This window comes from Sinohyriopsis cumingii, chromosome 3, assembly GCF_028554795.1.
Source record: "Sinohyriopsis cumingii isolate HCF-2022 chromosome 3, ASM2855479v2, whole genome shotgun sequence".
NCBI classification, from domain to species: Eukaryota; Metazoa; Mollusca; class Bivalvia; order Unionida; family Unionidae; genus Sinohyriopsis; species Sinohyriopsis cumingii.
Genome location: NC_142963.1, coordinates 125,198,285 through 125,225,510, shown reverse-complemented (window position 1 = coordinate 125,225,510; position 27,226 = coordinate 125,198,285). Strand labels below are relative to the sequence as shown.

The following is a 27,226-nucleotide window of genomic DNA, read 5'->3' as shown; positions in this document are numbered from 1 at the left end:
CCATTGATAGTAAAGATTCACAGTAGTTCAAGCCAGCCTTTTGCTCTCAGTAATTTGTTCTCAAGATGTTCTCATGGTCATAATTTTGATCACTTCTTCTACCCACTTCAGCATCACTTTGCTATAACATATAGTAAGTTTTAGCACCCAAATTCACCATTAGAAATATTCTCTTTTTGCAGCTGTATGATTTTAGTGCCCAAGATGACTGTCCCTCCACAATCAGCTACCATCCCTCCAGACAGATATTTTCTTGTGGGTTTGGAAGTGGCATTGTCAGGGTGTTCAATGTCCAGTCAACAACCATGTTGGCAGAGCACAAGTACATTCTCATATTTATAACATTCTCAGTCAGATCATAAAATTGCAGTTTCTAGTACAATTGTCACTTCTTCTGGACTGAAGGACAGAGAATTTTCCAGTGCTACTTAGTATAACTAATGTCAGATACTTCAGCAGACCTGCCAACTCTTACGATTTTGCCATAAGTCTTATGAAAATTTCCCTTAAAATAGAGACTTACAGCATACAAGCAAAAACGATGGGAAAATGATAGTTGCCGAAAAATCTGGATAATCGATACATCCATGTTTGATATGGATCTGGGTTTCATATTAGGATTAGTGAAATGATCCAGGAAACCAGACTAACTTTACAGCAGCACCCCAGATGCTTTAAACTGCACCATTTTGTTCATGCAAAGCTTCTGCATGATCAAACTTGATTATAGAATTTTTTTAAATGGCATCCAGAAAGCGATTCATGTTTAAGATGAAAGGGAAAATAAGCTTCTAAAAAAGTGTTAATAATCAACACAGAAGAATAAAAATGAGTATTCATATTCTTGTGAATAAAAGCTGGAAATGACACAATTACGTTTATTGGACATCACATGCCAATTTGAGTATGTCTCGCGGTGGGAGATATGATTACCATTGTCATGTGAAATGGAAAAAGAATTTCCAAGAATTACATCAGGCTGAGAGTTAGCAAACCATTGAGTTGCATAGGGTTTGGAACTAAAGTTTGTGCAACTGTACTAGTGGTAAATAAAGTCTACACATACTTTACAAACTTTTCAGTTGAACATAATGTTTATCATCACTGTGTTGAACTTTTAATTATGTTTTCCAGCTTTACAATAGCAGTTTTTGATATTTTGTTACACCTTACTTAAAACTGGTCAATCTTACGGAAAAAAAAATCAACTGCCTTATTGAGACAGACTCATCAGGGTTGGCAGGTCTGCTTCAGATAACTAATGTAGTATGCAGTCAAAATATGGAGAGAGAGAGAGAGAGAGTGGCAAGCAACTGAGCTCAGTTTGCCCAATGTTCATTTGAGGATGTTCTTTGCAAACCATGTGAGTATCTGTTGTTCACCTGATAGCGTTCTGATATTACAGTAGGAACAGGAATTTGGGTTCTTTGAAAACTTTTTGCCATGTATGTAGTTATTCAAATTCATTTCCCAGTTTAGTTTTCATCCACTACCTCATGAATCCATTCAATCCAAGCTAAAAAAAGATGTTTGCTCTGCCTTTTGGGTAGTCTTATGAAAATAAATGCTGAAATGTTGTCTGCTTGCCAGGTTGGAAGTCAGACTGATACTTTCTTAAATAGAGTTTGGTGTCAAATTATGTCAAATTTCAGTCACTACCTTAACTCATGGATGCAATCACACCCTTTCTTGAGGCCTTGCCAATACTGTATTCACTCGTGCCTTTTTATCAGTCGAGTGATTCTTTGTTCTTGATATAGGGTAAGTTATTCCAGCCATTTTACTCTTTATTTCTCACTCAGTCTCATCTGCATATGATGTTGTTCTCCTGTTGCTATTTATCAGTATCAACACATTAGCCAGGACTACAGAGGTGCATGTAGTTCAAGCTGGATGAAGACTATCACTTCTATTTGTATAAATTTTATTGGGGTGTATTTCGGTCCATACATGTATACAGATGTATATTCTGGTCTGTATTGTTGATTGTAACTTCCTGACAACTAACTCAGGTTTATGAAGCCTGTGGTCAGGGATGTGGATGCAATTAGTCTTTGTTGGTAATCCTGCCCATCACAGCTTCTCACACAGCACTAACCCTTCCATTGCCCTTGTCACTACAGCAGAACCAAACTTCTCAGCACAACCTACTGGGTCAGTACTAATATGGTATAATGGCACAACTGCTCCAGTAGGAGATATACTATCTACACAGATAAACCCCGGTACAAGCTATGGAGTCCTTTCCTGGCACCAAACACAATCAGCTGCAGACCACACACAACTCTGATACAGACATGAACACAACCTTCAGCTTCTCTGGCTAGGTATAAGAATCTGTTTTTACAGTGCAGTTTTGTCAACTTACATGATTTTGATTTGTGCAGATTTCATGCTGTTGCAATTTCATGTGAATATTCTTTTAAAAAATTTTATGAATTTTTTTCACTCACTTCAGTGGAATCTTGTTGTGATTCTAGTTTATAATCTCAAGAGGAATTGCAGAAATAAATTGCATATGGATATGCTTTACACAACGATGAAAACCTCAGATTTCAATTTAAACCAGCATTGTATTGTGTATGAAAAATCTGTGCATATGGAAACATATCTGGTTTCTTCTTGAAATACATTCCCGGATCACATTAACATTAGGAATATGAGCTTTGCTACCTCTCCAGTCCAGCAACTCTAGAAAGATGAAAGTTTTGTCTTTCATGACTTCATACCATTTAGAGAAAGGGATGAAATTCTTACGCATTACCTCCTTTATACTCTGCTAGGTGGCACTTGTTTCAGCTTTTGCTGCAGTATGGGTAAAATCATCCCACAATGCCTTGTCGAAGCCTTTAAAATTCTTTATTTTGACCCAGCCATCTCCATACATATGGTGAAATTTGATGTGTTCAAGTGTCCAAAGATGATTGGTAATCTTTGCCTGTTTTATATTTCTTTAAATTTGTGGGCTTAATTTTTTCAACATGGTAAGTCGCACACGATAGTATCACATGTGCATACTGTAATTTTGAAGTGTGAACATGGTTGAATTTGATATTTTGATATGTTACAGTTCTTGTTGAATTTTCATATTTCAGGTTATTAATTCAGATTTATCATTCAGAATTGTGATGAAATGCAATAAGTGTCAAAGGTTAAAGGTAAATGAAGATAATCACAAGTCTTGCCTCACCTGCACAAAATATACTTCTACAACACTATGTAACATTTGCAAGTCTTGGTGTGAGAGGTTATGGTCTTCCATCATCAGAAAGAACATCAAGATGGAAGAGACATTTCTACATTCATCATCATGGAAGACTCATTGGCTTTGTGATCATTGCCCTTTGACTCACAGCTGTTTGGGGGTCATATAGAGGATATACAAAAGCATTCAGCTCAGGAGGGGCCCAAAGCTCACCTTTTCTTCTCCATCTTTTCTTCCCCAAAATTCTAAGTAACAACGAACAGATGTTAGGAGGCAGAGGGATGGATAATAGCATGTCATCCAACAACAGTACTCTCAGTGGCAACAAGGATTTAGATAATAGCAGACAATTCATCATAGGAGGCAATCAAATATGAAAGAAAGGAAACAAACTTTCTTTCTCCCCAAGACTCTCAACAGTCACCAATGACTCATTAACCTTACTGCCCATGAAGAGTCCCAGTTGATGCCAGACTGTTCCATTTCAGCCTTGGGTCAACTTTTTGCCAGACTGTTCCATTTCAGTCTTGGGTCAACTTTTTCCAAACAACTAATATGTGATCCAAATAATTTATCTAGCTGTCACCTCTCTTTTATTCCCCTTTGATTACAGGTCCCATGAAGAAGGAGATTTTAATGAAGGAAATAATATTTTTACTCTTCAGATGGGTGGTGGAGTTTGCAAGCCAGTCTCTCTTGTATTTTGATCAAGGATTTTCCTGGTACCAAAAGCCAACACCATCCTGAGGCTGATAATCTCAGCCGACTAAATAAATTCATTTTAACACCAAAATTCAGGATGAAACTTTATCAGTATTCCTTTCAATCAAAAGGGACAAGTCTATCTCAATTATGAATTGCATGAATAATCAAGCTTTTTAGGTCAATCTCAATTTCTGTGAGAGAGTTTCTGCAACTCCTCATTGTACTAAGTGAAGTGGCAGATTTGATTTTTCAAAGCCTACTCTTTATGCACTCTCTTAGGTAGAATTGCTCGCTCAGCAATGTCCCTTTTCCAGCAGTTTAAAAAGAAAGTGATTCTAGTAATAATGGACAGTTGTATAGTGGTAGCTTACCTACTCAAACAGGGACCAAATCACCCGACTTATGCCCCCTAATCATAGAGTTTCTTCACTGGTGCTCCACAAGATAATGGTACAGATCAGATGCATCCCTGACAGACTGAACATGTGGGCATCTACTCTATCTAGAAGTGGTCAAACTCTGCACACTGAGAGGTCCCTTCATCCATTGATCTTTCAACAGATTTGCACACTATGCAGGTGTCTGATGATAGATCTCATGGTGACATGGTGGAACCACAAATTGCCCTCCTTCATCTGTTTTTCCCTGGACCCAGAAACTTGGGCCATGTATGCTCTGGCGGTCAATTAGGATGTGATCTGAGGCTACTCCTATCCTCCAGATGTTCTAATTCCAATAGTCACTCAGAAAATCAGTGACCAGAGTCGCAGAGTCATTCTGGTAGCCTCACTCATATTGGAAAAGTCAGAGTTGAACAATTGGCTCAGAATGGGTTTAGATGAAAGATTCTGTTCAAACAAGCCCACTTGCAGGTGTTTCATCCATGCTTGGACAGGAATCTTTTTCACGTCTGGCAATTGTCAGGAGAGCCTTGTTTGGACAGAAAGGAGTTTCAACCTTCAATTATGTAGAGAATCTAACAAGCAAGAAAGCTTTCCACTTTGATAGACTATGAAGGGATAGCACAAGTATTCAGGGACTGAAGCAGAGATAACAGAGATGAATGCCTTGATCTCTCAGGTGTCTAGGTTTGTTCTCTAGAGAAAAATTTACCTCCAGTTACTATTATGGGATATCACTTCATGATTTCTGACACATTCAGATCTCATGATAGAGCAAATAAAAGTCACTACAAGGATCGATCAGACTTGATGGCCAGCTGTTAACTGAATAGGCCTAAATCACTCAGCCTGTTTCCAGAATGAAATTTTTGATGGGTTTTGACTTGGTTCATGAGATTTAACCAATTACCTAATTGAGTCGTAACTGAAGTGATCGTGAGTTTTATCTATCAAGTTCAAACCAGAATATTAGGAGGTTGCAGTATGGATCATTTGGGTGCTTGCCATAAATATATTTGTTGAGACAGTCCAAACACTCAGTGGATTAGATTCATCTATAGTAGACTTTTTGTTTCACAGACAGCTCAATATCCATTTCTTTTTTTTAAATGGAAGGTATGAAAACCAGTCTAGCATCACAAGAGACCAACATGGTGGCATTAAAGCATAGCCGCATAGTGGATGGGTTTGCAAACTTAAACGTTGTTAAATCGAGTTATGCCTGCATGAAATCGATATGAAAACTATTTCTTTTCTCAGAAATTGTATGAAAGTTGTATACTGGTTGTAATTAAAATACAAAAATGAAAGAGCACAAAATTCTTTATATTTATTCCAAGACCAACTTCCTGAGCTTTTTGTATCACATGACTTCCTGACTTTCACATTGACATGCTGTCTCATGCAGGGAGCATGCGAAGCAGGGAACCAGACTACTCTGCTTGATGAATCAGACTGGCCAAGTTTCTTGTAGTTCTCAAAATAAATATGTTGAGAATTATATTTTCTTTTTGGTTTTTTCAAAAGGTATCAGACTTTCATTTAATATAATTGAAATTTTGTACAACAACATTAAAAATGAGATTGTTGTTGATATCGCATGACTATTGGACTTCCAATGTCATTGTTTGAGATTTGTGAAGTCATGTGACTATTAACACAAATGGCGTGTACCAGGTCAGGTTTCATCCTTGCCGAGTTTCGTCTAGTCTGTCAGCAGATTGAAGACCTAATGATTATAATACTTACCATTTTTGAGAAAATGAATAATTTTCCTATTGATTTCATGCAGGTATAAGTCGATATAAGATAGTTTAGATTTGCTAGGCCTGCTTGTAAGCTATCTTACTGTGGCGGCAGATTCCAAATTTTTTTAATGTAATTGCTCTGAACCCACACTCCATCCTAAATATCCAAATGTGAAAAATGGGGTTGGAATATTCAGAGGAAACCCAGATTATAAAAATTTTGAATCTCTGAGCTGAAGTTTGGTGCGAAACTATTACACAATGACATGTAGCTTTGTAGCATTGGTTTCAGATCTTAAATAGAATGCAGGAGAAATGGGAAATTGTCGTCCCTTTTATTATATATTAAGAAACGATAAGAGTCCATGTATCAATACAGGTTTGGGGACTGGTTTATTGAACTACAAGAAGACAAGTTGATTTTACAGAAAATTCAGTCCTTGTTTATAGTTTTGAAGGTCTTTTGTCAAAATTTAAATCAACTCTTTTTGTAAATGTCTTTAAATGATGGAATTTTAAACCAAATCATCTTAAGAAGTTTAGATTGGTTGAAAAATCTTGTTTGAGATTTTATTGGCACACATAAATTCAGGGTTAAATTTGTTTTGTTTCAAGATAAGATTCTAATACTTTGCAATTATTGGGTATTTTTTTCATACTGTTATAGGAAATGTTTACTTTGTATAACATGCACATATATTGCTCTAGAATTCTTGAGAATTAAAGGATTGAAAGGAAACAAAATAATTTATGCTCATTATGTTGTTGTTGTTGTTGTTGTGGGGTTTAACGCCATTTTTCAGCACACGATAGGCTATGCATGGTGGCCAGTATTAATGGTGGAGGAAGAACCTGGGAAAACCCTGGAAAGAACCACCGACCCATGAGAAGCTACTGGCAAGCTTTCTCACATACCCACATTGGCTGAATCCGAGACTCGAACCGGCGCAGACAGAGGTGAGATGGCAGTGATCCGTAACGGAGAGCGGTTTAGACCACTCCGCCACTCGGGGTCCCTGCTCATTATGTTGTTTCCACATAGCAACATAATGCAGGTCAGCACAGTAAAGTTAGAATTTGTATTCTGTACATTGAAATGGCTTTAAATGCCAGTTTATGGGAATATAGTCAGAGTTGTTTCATGTGACTCATTTTGTTGTTTTGTACATGATCATCTTTTCTGACATATATGTTTTGCAGAATCTTGAAAGCGAAACATCTTCAGATTTGGAAAATGCATGTTTTATAATCCAAAATGTTCTTTAATTCCATTCAGTAATGGTGATAGGTTAACCTTGAAAAAATTAATTTCATCCTGGAAAAGACCTGGAAATTTATATTTAGAAAAGCGTGGGAACCATGTAGAAGGGAGGCAATGAGTAAGAGTTTATTCCCTTTGTCTTAATGACATATCTACACATAATGACCAAGTTTTTCCTTTCTGGAATTGCTGGATTCAAGAGGTTGGAAAGTTTACTGTTAATGTGGTTAGGTGAATATTCTTGGAGAAACAAATTTTAATTTTTCCTTTCAACTTTTAGCAATTGGTGTTCATTCCAGGAATAAAGAGAAGAGTATTTTTCAATAAAAATTATTGTATTTGCATAACTATGTCATGTTTTCTTACCTGTACTGCATCACCATGTAATACTTCAATGTAATGTTATTAGAATGTTATGCATTATAAAAGCCTTGAACTTAGACACATTTATTGAGGAAATACTTTAGATGCACTTTTATCAGGATGCATGGAAACATATTAGTCAGTAGTGTGGTTTTTTTTTACCAGCAAAGGCATTTACCATATATACTCACTTATAAGAGGAGTCCAACTGAAAACTCCACAGACCCAGAGCTGCCATTGCATAATGTGCTGGCAGATCTGGGTCTCTGCAGTTTGTCAGGAGTAATTAGTAGAACAAACAACATAGACCCTGATCTGAATTATGCTATGCCAGATCAGGATCTTTGTTGTTTGCAGGTTGACTTTACTTATAAGTTAGTATATATGGTATGTGCTTTTCATGATTTATATTAATCTTTTGAAACAAGTGATACATGATTGACAACATTTATCAATTCATGTATATCTTAATATTTAAGGGTAATTTAACTTTTTTAGCCATAGGAAATGTAACATGTTCATTATGACCCAGTGAATATATGCTAAATTGCACCATAATCTTTCCTTGGGGACAAATGTGTTTTGTTTTCCACATTTAGTGACAACAATTTTGTTAGCATGAAAACTTTTAATTTGCAGTACACTGTATACTATTTATTACATGTTCCAGACAGCATCGTGGTAAGGTGACAGGTCTATCGTTTTCTCCCACTGGAGATTATCTATACAGCTGTTGTTCCCTTGGCTCCTTGGCCCAGCTTGATGCTACATCGGACAGGTATCCTTTGCTTCGCCTGCTTGGAAATACTGTGGCCAGGGGTGAGAAATATAGCCCTGATGCCCTCACTGTCAGCCCTGATGGTAGAAGAGTTGCATTTGTTGGACCTTCAGAGTATACAGTTACCGTTGTTGATGCCAAAACCTTAGAAGAGGTTAGTTTCAATGATTCATTGTTTTTATGCCCTACTACATCAGCATTTCATGTCTCATTTGCATATTGGAAGAGTGGTCACTCTTTTCTGATGACAGCTTTGGTTAAAACTGTTTAAGGAATTAATGTTGCAGTTTTGAAAGTTAAAAAGTATGTATTATGACATTTTTCCCAAAGAATTAAATGTAGACATTGCATAGTGGTATGTATACGAGGCATAGTGATACAATGAAACCCTCCTGTAATATTTTTCATTATAACATGAATTCAGATTAACATGGTTGTCGCATGACTTAGAAATTTTTACATTTTCACTTATTTCTCCCAACTGATTTTTTAGTTAATGCAAAGTTGTATTGCTAAAGTAAATTAGCATCTGATTTGTTAATCTATTGAAATTTATTGTATTCGATTAAGATTTATTGTATTCTTTAAGATCAAAGTTCATCTTTGTTGAAATCAATGAAGATGTTAAAAGGTTGTATTTTTTAATATTCACTTCAAACATGTCAAAAGTCCATCTCTGCACTTTGTTGATGACAATTTTTTTTCAAGATGTCATTATAACCTTTATTTTAATGAACCGTCAACAGTAATGCTTACATTTCATTTTGTGATTGTCTACAATGCATTGTCAGTTATTGTAAAATCCTGGACAAACCAATAGGCCACCAATGCCTGCTCAGTCAATGGCTTATCCACCCATACACCATACAGTGCCAATATGTTTATCAACCAGACTGACTAGTTAATTTACCTATCTAATACATAAAATGGAGTTCATATCAGTTATTTGATGAACAGTAAAATCAGTCCTCACTGTATATACCTTAAGTGGAATGATATATTTTATATATGAGAGAAATGCAGGGGTCAGGAATACTGACTTGTTGGATATTTGTTTTGGTTATTGCCACATACCCTCACCCACCCACCACAAACACAACTTTGCTTTATTATACTTCATTTAACTCAAAAAATACGAATATATCCCCGCATGTCTTTCATGCAAGTTTGAAAGCTTCATATGACTTGACTGATATGCTTAAAATCTGGCTATATGCTGTTTATTTCTTTACAATGTGGTCTGAAATGAAGACATCGGCTTCAGATCTCTCTGGTATACACCATCCACTTGTTACCATAATGATGTGGCTACAGCTATGCATACGCTTTAAGCAGATGTTTTTTGGAACATAAACATTTATTGGAGGATCTATTGTTATAATCAAAAATGTTTACTCTGTTTGGGCTGTGGAGTAAGGCAGTGTCATAGTGTTAGATGTCATCCTATCTTTGAATCAATATAGGTCTTATTTCATTGATTCTTTCCACTGTCTTTTAAACTCCGCTGTTTGTTGGAGGTCACTCCTTACCCAAGAAATCAAGTGATTACTCCCAAACTTAGTTGAGACTAGGGTATATAAGTTATATTGTACCAGTTGCTGAGAATTCCTAGCTTCATCTAAACTACCTTTTAGATTATTACCTTTACATGAGTTTCATTAAAAATATTTTTAAATCAGAATGCTTGTTTCTTATTAGAAACCCAACTTGGAAAAAAATTTCTTGGTGGAAAAGTAGTCCCATTGAAACATCCTCATTTTCCAGGATATATGTATTTCCCAAAATGTACTGTATATTATTTCATTATTTAGTATATGTTTCTTAGCAAGAAAGTAATTATTCAGATTTGAACGGAATTAATGATTCTATATATTATGGATACAATGAGATTGTTTTGTGAGTACAAATGTACTCTAATTATTTACACTAATTAGTAGCCAGTTTTCTTGTTCTCATATGTACCAATGTAAGGTTCCCAGCAAAACATCAACTATGACTGAGTATTTTCATTTAATATGTATTATTTTAAGTTGGTTCGTGTGCCACAAAAGAACATAGCTTTGTCTTTCCCACCCACCAGCCCCTCACCCCATTCTTGCGTAGACAAGAGGATACAAATGTAATAGTTTCTTCAGTTGACTTCTTTTGGTATTGCACAGTATGTTTTATAACACAGTGAGAGTTTCGTTCACCTACACCATCATATTAAATTTTGTGTCCCAATGTGCAAATAAGGCATAAGTGTATTAGAAAAGGCATAGCAGTATACAGGCATTGTATAATGATATGCACATGTGGCATAGCTGCCTTTTCTCCCCACTGTGTTTTATCTTTATCATTGTATAATTTCCAACCTGATCTTTGTCAGGTGAGTCTCTGATACTGTCATCAAGCCAAACAGGATAATCACAATATTTGCATGGACAAATCAGTTCATCCAAACAACTGATGTTATTTAGTTCACTGTTTTCTATATGCGCTGTATAAATCTGTAAATTTCCTTAACTTCAGGAGTTACATTCCTTTTAACGCATGTGTGTAAGAGTTACACCTTTTTATTTTCTTCTTTTTACTTAGAAATACTAGAAATATTAAAGCTTGATATTACAAATATTGGATGAAGATGACACAGTTTTAACTGAAAATGGACTGTTCTGTAAATTGATAAAGGACTGTGAGCAGTCTTGTCTGGTTGTTTTCATTGACAGTTTCTATTTGGTTTTAAACATGACTGAGATAACAATTATTAGAGACCACCTGGCAATACAATCAGGTTAGAAATTATAAATTGATGAATGAAGTGACTACATTTTTTGCACATGCTTTTTATATTTAACATTGATAGATTAACAAACAGGAAGGTAAGTGAATATCATAGGTTCATGCTGTACACAGAAAAATATGTAAATTCCAAACAGCTATGTAATTATGCATAATTTGATTATTTTGGTTGAAATTCTGTTTATAACAAGAATAGTTGTTGGGTTCCTTGGGGTTTTACACTGTACACTATCAGCTGCAGACTTTGCTATACCATATTTCATCTCACAGTTGAGATGGCAAGAAAATTCATTTTTGTAAATTATAAATATTTAACTATACTGATGTTTGCATTTCCTTCCAGACCCTTAGAATAGACATAACCAGTCTTTCTACAAACCAAGGCTCTAGGACTAGTCTGGACTCAGCATTAAAAGTTGCCTATGCCCCACTCAATGTTAATCATCTGCTTGTTGTTACGTCCAATAACAAGCTCCTCAAGTTCGAAGGAAGGACTGGAAGGTTGTTAGCTGAGGTAAGATTGGCATTCCAACATATGGCTTCAAATAATAAGAAAAAAACACAAGTGGAAAAAAAATTGTCTAGCTTTCTTACTTCACTATTTTGGAAAGAGTCTAGAATTTTTAATGACTAGTGTCAAAAAATTCAAAAACATAATGTGCATGTTATGGAACCGACAATAGGGAATGTAGAGGGGGATTTTATCTTTACTAATAATTCTTATGCAAAAGTCAGGTTTTGTATACTTTTATACTGCTGTATAATTTTGGTAGATTTTGTATACTGTATATACTGCTGTATAATTTGTATACTGTATACACTGATGTATAATTTAGGTAGATTTTGTATACTGTATATACTGCTCTAAAATTTAGGTAGGTTTTATATACTGTATATACTGCTGTATAATTTAGGTAGATTTTGTATACTGTATATACTGCTGTATAATTTAGGTCCAATAGCAAACAATATAGTCCCTGATCTGCTGTCACATAATGTGCTGGCAGACAAGGGTCTGTGTTGTTTCTTCCTTCAGATTATTCTTCTGCAATGACAGATCTGAATCTGTGCAGTTTGCAGTGGACCTGACTTGTATGCAGGAATATACAATATATTATACAGTATATTTCTTTGGGGGTTTCAGGAAGGAACTATATTTCCTCTGTTTAGTTTTTTACTCATAGAAATTATTCACACTTTGTGTGTATGCTTGACTTGTATTCTATTGAAGCATGAGATTATAAATCAGATTTCTAAATTAAAGCACAAATAATGGATGAATTCTCTTACATCTGTATTCAAATGATTCTATTGTAGATTGATCACATACATCGCAGTGGATGTACAGCTCTGGCAGTGACAGAGAATGGCCATCACATGGCTACAGGAGGCGATAAAGTCATCAAGATTTGGGACTACAGCATGAAGTTAGATGCTAACTTCCAGGTATGGACAAAATTATATTTTATGATTTTAACAAACCTGTAAGGAATATTGATCACTGTATTTCTGTAAAAGTATATTAAAAAGGTTTGAACAAAATCCTTTCTTTTAGGATCTTCCTGTTACCATATAGACTATGCTAAGGTAGGCATGGTAAGGATATTTCAAGTTTATACAGCTTGTTTTATTCTCCCAGCACTCAGAAGCTTTTCAGATTCTGAGGAATTATCTTTTATAACATGTATTTCTTGATGGAAAATGTACTTAATTTCACATGGATCATAAATTAAGGCCTTTTTTATCTTCTCCATATTACAAAGGTATGTGTTTAGAAACTCTTAAAACCCATCTTTAGTTAAATTGGAGCATGTCATTTATTCTGCCCTGGTGAGGACAGTGCCTGCATTGCACACAGATTACTGATATTGTATGACAAAGGCAACATCCAGAATCACAAATAATTTCAGTTCTCATTCGTCACATTGACCTTTATTTTCTACTTATTTGTATCAGTATAAAATAATGTAATGTTCAAAATGAACAAGTAGAAATAGTTTCATGATACAGTGGTCACTCACTTTAAAGTCCCTCAATGTCCTGCAGTCCAACAAAAGTAGTCATGGATACCATTAAATTAATCAGATTTTGTTTGTCTTTGCTGCTTAATTTATTTTAATTCTTAGCTCATGAGATCAATTTATAATATATTTTACACTATTCAGTACTCTGTTTTTGTTTTAGTGCACTATTAGGACACAGAATTATTGGAACAAGGCTCCTTTACTTTTAATAAGGGCCAGTTATATGGCATCTGTGGACAACATTATGAATCGTGAACAATGTCGAAATATATGTTGTCTATCTTGAAACAAAAGCAAAGTAAACCCTAAATCAGTAAGCAGAAAAAAATAATATATGCTTATAAAGTTCAAGAAAACATCATCTGTTTCTATTAAATTTTCATAATTTCTCCTTCAAATACGTTCCCCAATCACATTAACATTAACGTTAGGGATATAAGCCTGCTACCTCTCAGATCCAGCCCTACTAAAAGACGAAAATTCGACTTTTCTGTCTATCTCATATAGACCAAAGGGCAATAATTCTTGCCCCTTACCTCCCCTTGCCACCGCCAGGTGTCACTAGTTTTTAAGCTTCGCTTGTCCTGATAACACGTACATTATACCTCCAAACAATCCAAGCCATCTTAGTGTTAAATTGGACCATCTGAAGTTAAATTTGGATTTATTGCGTTGGACAATCATTCTTCTACAGGTTGTATACATTATTTTAACAATTTTTTCAAAATTGAGTGACTGTCACCCTTACGGATTTCGTCTACTGAAGACCATGCTACACACGCTATCACTGAACTCGTGTTGTCAATTAAGAGTTAACGCGACACTGACTAATTTCGCTTACTCCGTTAGTAACGGTTGTGGTATTAGCGAATTAATAACATGCTGAATTGCTAATTTGTGCTTTGTTTTCTTTTCTTGTGTCGTTTCAGTAGAAATGTCAACCAAATGCATGAAATGCAAAAAGTTCAAAGCAAAAGAAGACAACCATGACTCTTGTATTGTATGTACCAAGTGTACATCATCTATACCATGCAGCGTGTGTAATACTTGGACAGAGCAAATGTGGGCTGATGTAGTCCAGAAGGCAGCAAAAGGGAGGGATAGACAGAATAAGTCGAAGAAAGATAGCATTGATGTCCTCAGTTGCAACTGTCAGCCACAGTAACATCAGCGGCAATGGAGGAAAATAATGTTGACAGGGTACAACAGTCCACTTTTTAACAGATGTGTCATTAGGTCCAGGAAACGACGACGCAGCTATTGACATCAGGCCAGATATTACCCTTATTTCCCTTACTCGCTTGCACAGCTTTTTCTGACTCTTTGGGGGAATGTTCCCCCAATTTTAGGCTGCCCAGTGGGCGTAAGTCCCCCCGCATGTCCGAGCATGGCCTTCGGGCCTGTAAGTCAGGACGCATGGGGTTTTTACCGGATCCGTTTCATTATACAACCTCTACGTCACCGGCCGTCCAGCTGTCCCAGCATGGGGACCCTATTGCTAAAACGGTCCAACCAAATATGATTTACAGGGATCTTAGGAATAAGTCCGCCCGTCAAGCTGTACCGCCGGCAACATACCAATACTATGGCGGAGATTTTAGTGAGAAATCTGTCCGTCCAGCCAGGCCATTGGAGCAGCCGGTACCGGTGATAGCAGGACCGTTGCCAACATTCAGGCCAACCACAAGCCAGACAAATGTTCACGGCTTATCCACAAGAGAGAGTTAGTGACAGTGTCAAGGATGATGGAATCACGTCATCTATGCCACCTGGTATGCTCTATCCAGAAATGCAAGCTATTCCAGAACATGACTCGGCACACAGTGAGGGTGATGAAACTCCTGCAAATCAGCCGTACACAGATCCAACCATGGAACGGACTGAGTTTGGCTTCAAGGCGGCAGTGGAAGAAATTTATAGGGTGTTGGCAACTTCAGAATGCCCTCCACCTCCTACCGCCACTCAAGACTACAAAGTTAAGGCATCTGTAGATCTTAATGGGGAGGAAGAGACGCCGTCCTTCTGGCTCCTTCCCCAGTCGGCAAAAAATTAAGGAGATCAATGATCGTCTATCAGGACGAATAGGTGATCCGGGGAATGCTAAGGCGTTCTTTTCAGAAAGCCAAGTACCAGCGATGTTCTCATGTCTCTGGTACAAAACTCATTTAGACGCCTTCAGTACGGATCTTCCGGCCCAGGACAAAAATATGGCAGCAGTTCACATCTCCACTCCACTGTTTTACAAAGTGGACAAAAATGTGTTCCATGCCACGTCAAAGCTAGTCCGGAACGTAGTCGCTACGTCTTCAATGTTAGACTTGGCTTCATTAGCCATTTTCTGACTCGCAGAAAAATCCGACAATGACCACGCTTGGGAAGCGACGGCCCGGATTGCTAGAGTTATTAACAGGGCAGCGCACCATTCCATGGCTAATGTGTTGACTGTTTCTGCCAACTTAGACCTGATACGACGTGACGCATGTCTGCGGCCCACGTCGCTCAAGCCCCATCATACTCTGGCTTTACGGATGACTCCGTTTGGGTCGCCTTTACTCTTTGGAGGAAGAATTGAAGAAGTTCGGAAGCAGGCAGCTCAGGAACTGCCCCTCCAACTCGCTGCCCAACCCTCGCAGGCGTTTAGAAAAAATCAGCCTCTGCCACAGCGGAGGGATGATTGGAGGACCAGGGACAAGGGATCCTTACAATCAAATGTGCAGTATAGATCCCAACCCAATGCCAGGAGACAACAGTCTAATCAAGCTAGGAGGCAACCATACAGAGGCAGTAAGAAACAAAGTTTCTCCGTCTTCAAGCCTCCTAACTCTAAAAGTTGACATACCCTCCCCACCACCCGCAGACAGCCTACCTGTGGGCGGCCACCTCCTGCAATTTCAGGACCACTGGACCACCTTTTTTTCCTCAGAACAATTGGGTGATCCAGGTCATTTCAGAGGGGCTTCGGATTTCATTTATCCAACCCCCTCCCCTGTCCTCCTCTCCCCTCTTCACGGACATACTGTCCGATCGGGAGAAGGATACCTTTCTACAACAGGAGATACGGTCGCTTATAGAAAAACAGGCGGTGGAGATTGTGAAAAAACCACAATCACCTGGGTTTTATTCCAGGCTGTTTCTTATCCATAAGGCAAACGGCAAGTTGAGGCCGATCATTGACCTGAGTCGCCTCAACCAATACATTTTTTTGACCAAAATTCAAGATGGAAATGACAAGATCAATCCATCTTTCCATACAGCGGGACTATGCCGCCAGTCTAGATATGACCGACGCATATCTTCACGTCCCTATCCACCCCGCGTCACAGAAATTTCTCCGATTCGCTTACCGCGACACAGTTTATCAGTTCCAGGTCCTACCCTTTGGCCTCAACATCAGCCCTTGGGCTTTTACCAAGGTTATGGATTGCATCGTCACCCTGTTCCGCTCGACTTCATCTACAGGGACAGCAGTGTACTTGGACGACATCCTCCAGAAACATATGGTAAGTTCTATTCTGCTCAAAGGCAGAAACAATCTTTTAGCACTTTTAGATCATCTAGGCTTTCTCGTGAACTGGAAAAAGTCCGATCTCCGTCCATCCCAGTGTTTTGTCCATCTGGGTATGGAGTTTCTCACCTATCTGAATCTGGTACGGCTTCCTCGCGCTCGCGTAATCCAGATCGTCGAACTCGTCGAGTCCGTTTCCAACAGGACATGGATTTCAGCGAGAGAATTCTTGCAACTCCTCGGATTATTCAATGCGGCGGCGGACTTGATCCTGCTTGGCCGTCTTTTTATGCGTCCCTTACAAATGACGTTACTGGCACAATGGTGCCCCTTTTCAAGTCCTCTCAATCAAACAATAATGATCACGCCTGAGATATAATCATTCCTGCATCAGTGGCACAACCCCGGTTGGCTGTCCACAGGGATTCCTCTGGAGATGCCCCAAGCGGAGATAACGGTATGTACTGACGCCAGTACCTACAGTTGGGGTGCCCACCTGTTGCCGGACTTCGCTACAGTCAGCGGCACGTGGGAGCCAGGGGAGAGGCCTCTCCACATCAACTTCTTAGAAATGAGGGCTGTCATCAATGCCTTTCATTTCTGGAAGGATCAAGTCTCAGGAAAAACTGTCCTCATTATGTCAGGGAACTCTGTGGATGTGACTTACCTCCTCAAACAAGGGGGCACCAAATCACCAGACCTGTGCATTCTGATCTGGCAGTTTCTACATTGGTGCAACAACCTCCACATCAACGTACAAATCAGACACAGTCCCAGCAGACTCAATGTCTTGGCCGACACTCTATCCAGGAAAGGTCAAATCATTCACACGGAATGGTCACTCCATCAATCAGTCTTTCTTTGGATTTGCACACTTTGGGGGCGTCCGATAATCGATCTTTTTGCGACAAGGTGGAATCGCAAGTTGCCCACCTTCGTCTCTCTGGTTCCAGACCCAGAGGCTTGGGCCGTGGACGCTCTGTCAATCAGCTGGGAGGGGTTGTGGGCATTCGCCTACCCTCCCACGGTTTTACCGAAAATAATCCAGAGGTTAAGGGGTCAGAACTGTCGGATGATTCTGATTGCCCCTCTCAGATGGAACAAGTCCTGGATCACCGATCTACTCGATCTAGCGATAGATCTACCCAGGGAGATTCCAACCAGCCCAAATCTTCTCAAACAACCGCGGTCACGGGTGTTCCACCGCTGCCCGGACCGTCTTCTTCTTCACGCTTGGCTCTTGTCCAGACAGCCTTGCGAGCCAAACAATTTAAACCTTCGATTGTGGAGAGAATCTCAAGAGCAAGAAGGCCCTCCACTCTGAAGGCTTATGAGGGAAAGTGGCGTGTTTTCAGGGACTGGTGCCATATCAATAACATCGTCCCTTTGAGTGTCTCAATCTCTCAACTGGCCGACTTTTTTCTCTGGCTTTTCGAGGAGAAACAGTTGGCCCCAATTACTATCAAAGGCTACCACTCCATGATATCAGACACATTCCGCCATCATGGTAGATGTGATATTGGGCATAACAAAGATCTATCAGATCTTTTAGCCAATTTTGATTCCAGTCGACCAAAATCCCTCACCCTGTTTCCAAAATGGAATCTGTCCTGGGTTTTAACATGGCTCAATTCAGACAAATTTGAACCTTTAGCCCACACTTCGTTAAAGCTACTGTCATACATAACATGTTTCTTGATAGCTTTAGCTTCAGCATGCAGGGTGAGCGAGTTACATGCCCTTTCCAGTGACCCGAACTTTCTTCAGTTCAGATCAGATGGTTCGTTGGTCCTCCTGACGCAACCAGGCTTTGTAGCCAAAAATAGGTTACCATCCATTGGCAATCAAAGAATCGTCATTCGCTCACTCTCTTCCATAGATAAGTCAAGAGCAACAGCCATGCAAGATCCTGATCGTGCACTCAAGCACTATTTAAAATGCACAGAGGCGTGTCGGGACACATGTAAGCACCTCTTTCTTCCAGTCAAAGCTGGTAAACGGGATATCACCCCTCAAGCCCTTGCTTCATGGCTGAAGTGGGTTATACGCTCAGCGTACTCTGAGGTCTCACAAGATCAGAGTCACCTCATGAAGATTACAGCTCATGAGATTAGAGCAATCTCGGTGAGTCTTGCATTCGAACGCAATGTTTCAATCCGAGATATAATAGAAGCTGTTGGCTGGCATGCAGAGTCAACCTTCTCCAGTTTTTATCTCAGAGATTTGGCTTCGCAGTGGCAAACCTTGAATCTGGTAGGTCCGGTGTCAGCAGCCCAGATGACCACCAGACCCATTTAAAACAATCAGCACAGCCTATCAGCTTCGCTGGATTCGCCAGTGAAATTTCATAGGTAAGAAGATTTCAATAACTATCTTCTTAACCATATATAGGGGTCACATATCACAGGACCCTAGGCTGTGTTGCTGATGAAATTAGGAGAACGGGTTATCATTCAAATGGGGAATCCAGCCATCATTCCCTCCTCCTATTACCTATTCTCCTAACGTTAATGTGATCGGGGAACGTATTTGAAGGAGAAAGCAAATTTTTAGTAAATTTTGTTTCTCCGAGAATACTTACCCGATCACATTACTTAAAAACCCTCCCAACCACCCCACTATGTGAGCATCCTTGTATAATATATATCGCTTAGCTTAAAAAACTAGTGACACCTGGTGGTGGCAAGGGGAGGTAAGGGGCAAGAGTTATTGCCCTTTGGTCTATATTAGATAGACAGAAAAGACGAATATTCGTCTTTTAGTAGGGCTGGATTTGAGAGGTAGCAGGCTTATATCCCTAACGTTAATGTTAATGTGATCGGGTAAGTATTCTCGGAGAAACATAGTTTACTAAAAATTTGCTTTCTTTCTGATCATATGAAATAAAGTTCATCTGCTTCTAACTCAGCCATTATTGGTGAGAATAACCCTTTGTCTGTTACATATAATTAATTTGTTTGTGTTTTGAACTCAACTTTTAAATGAATATACACACATATCCAAAATAGTGTTATAAAATGTTACTTAAACAAGGTAATGCATGTAGAAAAATATGACTAAAATATATCAAAAACTTACTCTTAAAGAGAAATCCTGCTATTCTAATACACAGCTCAAATTTTTCGGAAAATATGAATGTGAGTTGTATACAAGTAGCTCTGTGAAAAACAGAAACAGTCACTGATCTCCTTGTTGAGAGATGGTGGCACCATCTCAAAATGGTTAGAGGTCAGTCAGAGACAGTAACATATTGATAAATGAAGCCAAAACCTAATTAGTATGGAAGCATTTGATAAGAATTTGTTTTTATCATATAAAGCAAATAGTTGTTTGTTTATATTTATTGAAAGTATATGAAATATTTAAATCAACTTTCATCCGATTTTTTATTTTGAGAGAGAGGCACTAAATATACACTATTACAAGATCTACAAGTAGAACTTGTTTAACACCTCACTGTAGTAAGATACTTACTAGTAGAGGAAAATAGTCATAAAATTTATGTCAAAAGCTTTCCTATGCCCTCCAGAGAAATGCTGCTGTGAAATGAGGTAATCCACCTTCACTGGCAATTGCATAGTTATTTGCCCTGTACATAGATACAAAGTAATCTTTTTTTTTTACTGTAATGCACAATAAATGCATAAAATGTAAGATAGCATAACCTTATTATATAGCATCAAATCCAGTTGATGAAGTTTACATTCAGCTTGATATCCAGCTATTCAGTGACAATTACAGTTATCCAAGGATTACACAAACTGGATTCATGTAAAATATGCCTGTAGACCTGACATTTTTCCCACAGCAGCATAACACCTATTTTTGAATGGACACACACTTTATTGAATGTAATTAGGTCAGAAATGGACAAATTAGCAATTATACTGATAATCAGAAATGTAAAGGTCATAGCAGTGAGTTAATGCTGACAGAAATATATTATGTAGTTTTAAAAGACAATTTTTTTTATGAAAACGGAAGAGTTTATGTGACGGCCTCTTGTCTGATGTTTTTTTTATCAGTTCTCCACCTAATCTAATATAAGTATTGCCATGAAACTTTACAGACACATTCATCCCAAGGATTAGCTTGTCCTAAATAAAACTGGTGACTGTCAGAGATCCTACTACTCTTAAATGGATAGTCATATCAACAAAGGTTTTGACTGAAAGATTTCTTACAATGTCTAGTTGGTCCTAGATGAAAATTTTGCCAATATGACATCCAGTATGGCTGCCATATTGGTCAACTTTATATATCAAGCTTTATACTACTCCAGAATTGTTGGTCATATATTTACTTGGAGTTTTCACTGAAAGTCTTCTTATGATGTTTGGTTGGTCCTAAATCAAAATGGTGCCCATTTGACATCCCATATGACAACCAAGATAGCCATCTTCAGATATTTGATAGCTCCTCATCCTGAATGAATGGTTATATCAACATTAGTCTGCTTATTCCATCACAGAAATGGTACTGATCTGACATCCAATATGGCCTCCATGGCAGACACCTTGACATTTTTTTATTGCTACTATTTATGAATGGATTATGATAAAAGCATGGAGGTTTTTACTAATAAGATTTTTTACGGTGTCTAGTTGTCCCTAAATGAAATGGTGCCCCGCAGACATTCAATATGAGCATCACACAATGAATTTTTTTTTTTGTCATCACATTACAGGGGAGTGCAGCTATAATATATAATAAAATGGCAAGGTGTATAAAATAACAAAGTATCATTTATTATACATAATGTACATATTCAAAGTACTGTGATACTATCACTATGTGTGCTTCAAGTATTTTCCTATACATCATTCTCTGAATAATGAAGGATGTGCGTGTGTGTGATTTGGATTATTAATTTAGCTTTAACAGTTTTTCTGTCAAATTGCTATGATGTCTGCAGTGTGGCAGTTTATAGTGATGTTTAGCATGGGGCATAATGCCGCAGACATGTAGCTTGATGTCCCACCCAGTCACATTATCCTGACACCAGGCTGATCAGTCAACATTAACCTCTTCATGCTGAGCGCCTAACAATGCAGCTATTAGTACCATTTTTTTTATAAGTCTTTGGCATGATTTGGACATGGTTCGAACCCAAAACCTCTTGCATCTGAGGCGAATGCTTTAACCGCTAGTCCACCGGAGCAGTGCAGTAATGGAGGAAAAAAACTAATCTATACTTTTCCCTTGTCTCAGTATAGTAAATACTGTCTTTTGAAAAACGAGTTTCTTGTTGACAATGAATTATATTCATATTATCCATTGCATACTATAGTACACTAGATAGGCACATAAATAGCTGCTTGCTGATAATTTTCTTGTTGTTTTTTATTTCATTATGCTGTCCACTTTCATGAAAATTGAACATATTAATCACTTTGGCCTCTATATGGATGTCTGTCCATCTCTGTGTCCATTGACACATTATTTTAATCTCAATGTAAAAGTTGTTTACTTTGCTAAATAAAAGTTGGGCTTGAAAACAGGTGTTGGGTCTCATTTAAATTTTATATCTCATTGACAGGTGTTTATTGGTCACTCAGAGAATGTGTCTCGAGTTATGTTTACTCCTGATGGTCAAGGCTTACTCAGTGTAGGAGAGGCTCTCTATCTATGGGATTTCCTGGCTGCTAAACCTGAGAGCCCAAGAGAGTAAGTTATACATGATGTCTAAATTCAGTTTGCTGTTTGTATAGGAAGACTTGGTTACTTGGTGGGGTGGAGAGAGAGAGAGAAAACAAATATAAATATGAAGGATAGAAAATACATCTTCAGATATTCATTGCTGACAAACTCCAGTGTCATCCTTCACCCCTAGATACATTAGCCTTCAAAGCATTGGTTTACATCAGTATTTATGAGATAAACATTTATTAGCCAATAAGATCTTTTTTAGCAAACTTGGTACTCCTAATCAATGAAGTAAGAAAATGTGGTTGCCTCCACATGTAGTAAAATGATGGAATTACCGGAATAATGTATTTTCGAAAGAACAACTTTAATTGACTTGGTTCATCACTGGGCTCAGTATGGTGCCAACAAGTGGTTGTGATGGTCGGGGTGTTGAATTGCAATTTTGAGCAGTTTCTATCAAATCAGTTGAATCATCATCAAATTGCTTTATGAATTATTCTGTTGATCTTGGGATAACCCAAGGGTGATGAATGTAAAGCAGTGGAGTTCATCAGCTGGGTAGGTCTGAAAATAACATAAAGACAGAACAGGGGCAGTCAATCAGATAGATATATGGCTTCATGTATTTTCTGTTATTGATTCCCTTTCTTGTAGAGCTGGGATCCTTTTCTTTCAGTTCTAGATTTTTCATTTAATTAGGGCAGATTTTTATGCGGAAATTGTCCCACTTTCTTTTTGACCACTAGATGTTTGTATTACATCCCATTTGACATATTAATATATTTATTAAAATTAACAGTTCCTTAGGTTTAGTATATCTTGATAAAATGTGTATTTTATAATTTTATTCAACAACCATAAAGTAAAGCATATTATGTTAGGATGTTGTCCAGCCAGTTGTCAGCTGGCTATCCAGCATCCATTTGTCTCACCAACTCTCTGTTGCCAATTTTGTCTTTCTCATAATATCTTGACTTGTCCACCTTGAAGGTCACTCTGACATAGAATTTCTACACAAGAACTTGAGTTCTACAACATCTGCAATTTTCAAACTTTCTGGATAGCTTGAATTTAAGATAAGGAAAAACCTTATGTTTGTTTGTGTGTGTTTTAGATTTTTATTGTAGCTCTAACAATTGTTTCATTATATCACTATGATATCTGCAGAGTACAGGTTATAGTGATGTTTAGCAATTGGGCATCATGCCGCAGATATGTGGCATCATATAACAGTTTATTAACTTTGGGATCAAAAGATAATAATAACTTGAATACTCTACCATCTACAGTTACCAAATTTTGTGGATGTCTTGAACTTTGGGTAGGAAAGAATTCTATTGAGTTTGGGGTCAAAAAGTCAAAAGTCTTAAACCATTAGCCTCTTACCTGGCCCAAAGTTTGTGAATGGCTTGCACTCGGAATAAAGAAAAAGTTTATTGATTTTGGGGTCAAAATGTCAAATATCAGTGTCAGGAAGAAATATTTTAATGCTACTACACATACCTGGATGAAACTTTGTGGCCCACATGCACTTAGGAAAAGGAAGAAGCCTAGAGTCAAAAGTTTCAACGTTAAAGTCTATGCAACTAAAAGAAGAAAAACTGTTTCTGCACAAAAGTTTCAGTTCTTCACCATGTATCTTGACCAAACTTTGTGGATGATTTACATGTTGTGTACGATAGAAGCCTACTGTGTTTTGAGTCAATAGGTCCAATGTCAAGTCAAGGTCACTGAAAGAAAAAAAAATGGTTTCTGCATAATAACTTGACTGAAATTTTTGGATGGCTTGTACTTAAGACATAGAAAAGGCCTATTGATATTGAAGTAAAATTTTGTAGGTTACAGTCATGGTAAGACTATAAAGAAATAATGGTTTCTGCAGATTAAGTTTAGTTTAAGATTGCATATCTTTACCAAAGGTAATAGTCATTGAGGCTCATTGGTTAATAATCTCTAGAGTCGAACATGTCCTTTTAGTGCTTACATAGAGGACTGTGAAACATTGAGCAGGAGTATAGTGTACCATTCACGGTATTCTTGTTGCCAGATGCTGCTTCTTGTAAGATGAATTTCTACAAATTAACATGATGATAAAAAAAATTACCTTTGCAGAGGCAGAGAGTATAGAGAAAAGAACTACTTTACTGCACATGCAGAGAAACCTTTTGAACATATAAAGAGTCCTGGGAGGAAGAATTTAGGAGAGTCTTTCCTGGACCTCCCTAGACGTACTCCTCCACGCCCAACAAGTGTGGGCTCACTAGGCAGAATAGAGGACCTAAGCTCAATACACAAACTCTCCAATGAAGGTGAGGTGCAGTGACAAGCATTTTTGCTTAATGGTGTTACTGTTTATTTTAGTAATGTTTTTTATTTGAAATTCTTACATAATCTACAGTGAAACCTCTCACTCTTTTGGGACCAAATTAAATTGAGTTTTATGGGTTTTTTTTTTTTGGTTTGTTTCTTTACTGCACAGCAACACAAGTAGGTTATTTAGTGCCAAGGCAATTGGAGTAAAGTACCTTGTCCAGGGACACACCACAGTAGCTGACCCAGGCTGGTCTAATGGTAAGATTCGAAAAAGCAGCCTCTGAGTCATGAGTCAGGCCTGCTATATTTTGAGCCACTGCAGCTCCCTGGGTTTTTTTTTGGTTTACAGAGGTTGTGTATTTTCACCTAGAAAAAAGATGTGATCAGGTGTTTTCTCTTGAAGAAATAAAAGTTAATATGTTTTGAATAAACATAAATTGCCAGTTAATTTTTCATATTTGTGATAATTTAGATTTCATGCCATTTGTATGTGTTTTTAAAGTGGATTTTGTCTTACTCTGTATGATTTTAGACTGTTTAAAGACCATTGGCTGGTTACATTCTTTGATCTAAATATTGGTTCTATGGGATTTACTGTCAATTGGCATTTGGAACAAAACTTTATCTTGCTTTTCAGAATAGAGAGGTTTCTGTTCACTGAACTAAAGCTTCTTGAAATTAAGGATGATAACTTGTGAATTTAAATTTGTACATAGTTTGGGGTCCAAACAATATAAACAGTCCAGATTTACTTACAGATGTATACGTTTATGTGCATTTTTATGTGCAGCTATCTTTCCCTGAGTCATTAAGGGTCATTACATTGAAAATAATAGATGGGTATTTAAGAATGCATCAAATTTGTACAGGTTAAAGATCATAGACTCCTACATCATGTACACAAAGAAAAGGGTGTGTTGGTGAGTGGATGTTTTTTGGTATTCACAATTATTAAAATCACATCAGTTTTGCAGAGAAAGCCTGCAAGGATGATTTACTGCAGGTCATAAATCGCTGAAGATTTTCTTTAGGTTTTATTTATCTTACGTGGAATTTATTGTTTATTTTCACAGAACTTTTATTGTGAATATTAAAATTATGTACTAATTTTTCTTGTTGAGCATATAATACAAAATATACACCACCACAATGTCATCTTACATCCAATCCATCCCAGACATAAAAGCAACATATCATTGATGTCATAATGTCACAGCATTTCAAGTTACACAGTAAGCACTGATTTTACAAAGAAGGAAACATCATGGACTAACAATATTGGTGGTTTCAAAATGATTTCTTTTTACTGAGGTTTCAATTTTGAGAGGTTTTACTATCATGTAGGATAATGTTTGGTGCTGTCTGCATTTAAATTTGTTCATATATATATATATATATATATATATATATATATATATATATATATATATATATAGGATAATGTTTGGTGCTGTCTGCATTTAAATTTGTTCATATATATATATATATATATATATATTTAGTTTGAACTCAAAACAAAATGGAGCAGTATCAGCAATTTTGAAGTAAAGCTTCATTTAGATGCATAATCATATACAATTTTGCAAATTCAACATTTTCTTTTGTGTTTATTGTACAGTGCTTAAGCTAATTTTTTTGTACAAACTTATTTTGCACTGTTTGTTGTCAGCATTTTGCAACCATCGGTCAATCTCTGACACTTACTATCCTACACTGGATCCATTGCACTTAAAAGAACTGTTATTTATACAAAATTTTAACTCCTCACCTTTTATATTTGATCTTGTAGTACTTATGATTTATATGGAATGATTTTTCTTCCTAAAGTTTTTGTGTAATTCTTCATTTTAACATGTTTAAATTTTGCTTTTAATTGGTACCATATAGTGCTTATTATGCTGAAACATGAATAAATTCATACTTTTTATAAAGAAAAATTATATTAAGACATTAACTATAAATATTCAAATGTCTGCCAAGCTATTTGTTCCAACCTTTCACTCCTTGCCAGCCATACTGGATTTATGCTCATTGCCCGCTGTCTTATCATCTGCCCTAGCACAACGCTCTTTGTCTGAGTGCCATACTCTAATGGATATGATGGGACCAAGTTTAATGGTTTACCTTCTGATCTGATACCACACCATGCATGAGAATGTAAAGGCACATAAGATGGGGATATCATATCCATTTAAGGTAGGGACAACCTCAACATACTGTCTCACTCCAATCTGTTGATGGAATAGACAGAGTCCAGCTTTACAATTGTGAATGACGAAATATACCATATCTTATCATTAGCCAAGTGACCTCTCTCACCTGCAGTAGGGCTTCAGTCAGCATGGATGAGTATGATATAAAACCCACTTTCAGGATTGTTATTGTACTGGTACTGATCGAACTCAGATATGTATGAAGTTAATGTTCCAAGCATTGACAAAGATATAACAGCAGTAAACATGCCTGCCCCTCTGTTCTTCGAGATCATTTGGG

General features: G+C 37.4%; 1 protein-coding gene across 1 annotated transcript in view; it reads left to right on the top strand.

Annotated features, from left to right (window-relative positions):
- The window catches only part of LOC149803781 (WD repeat-containing protein 90-like), a 126,263-nt gene that overhangs the window by 58,933 nt on the left and 40,104 nt on the right, over positions 1-27,226 (top strand). The window contains exons 18-23 of the mRNA XM_089953570.1: positions 183-322; positions 8,354-8,615; positions 11,586-11,756; positions 12,560-12,688; positions 22,311-22,438; positions 24,533-24,729. Coding sequence (XP_089809696.1) covers positions 183-322; positions 8,354-8,615; positions 11,586-11,756; positions 12,560-12,688; positions 22,311-22,438; positions 24,533-24,729 — 1,027 coding nt within the window. The remainder of the gene's footprint in view (positions 1-182; positions 323-8,353; positions 8,616-11,585; positions 11,757-12,559; positions 12,689-22,310; positions 22,439-24,532; positions 24,730-27,226) is intronic.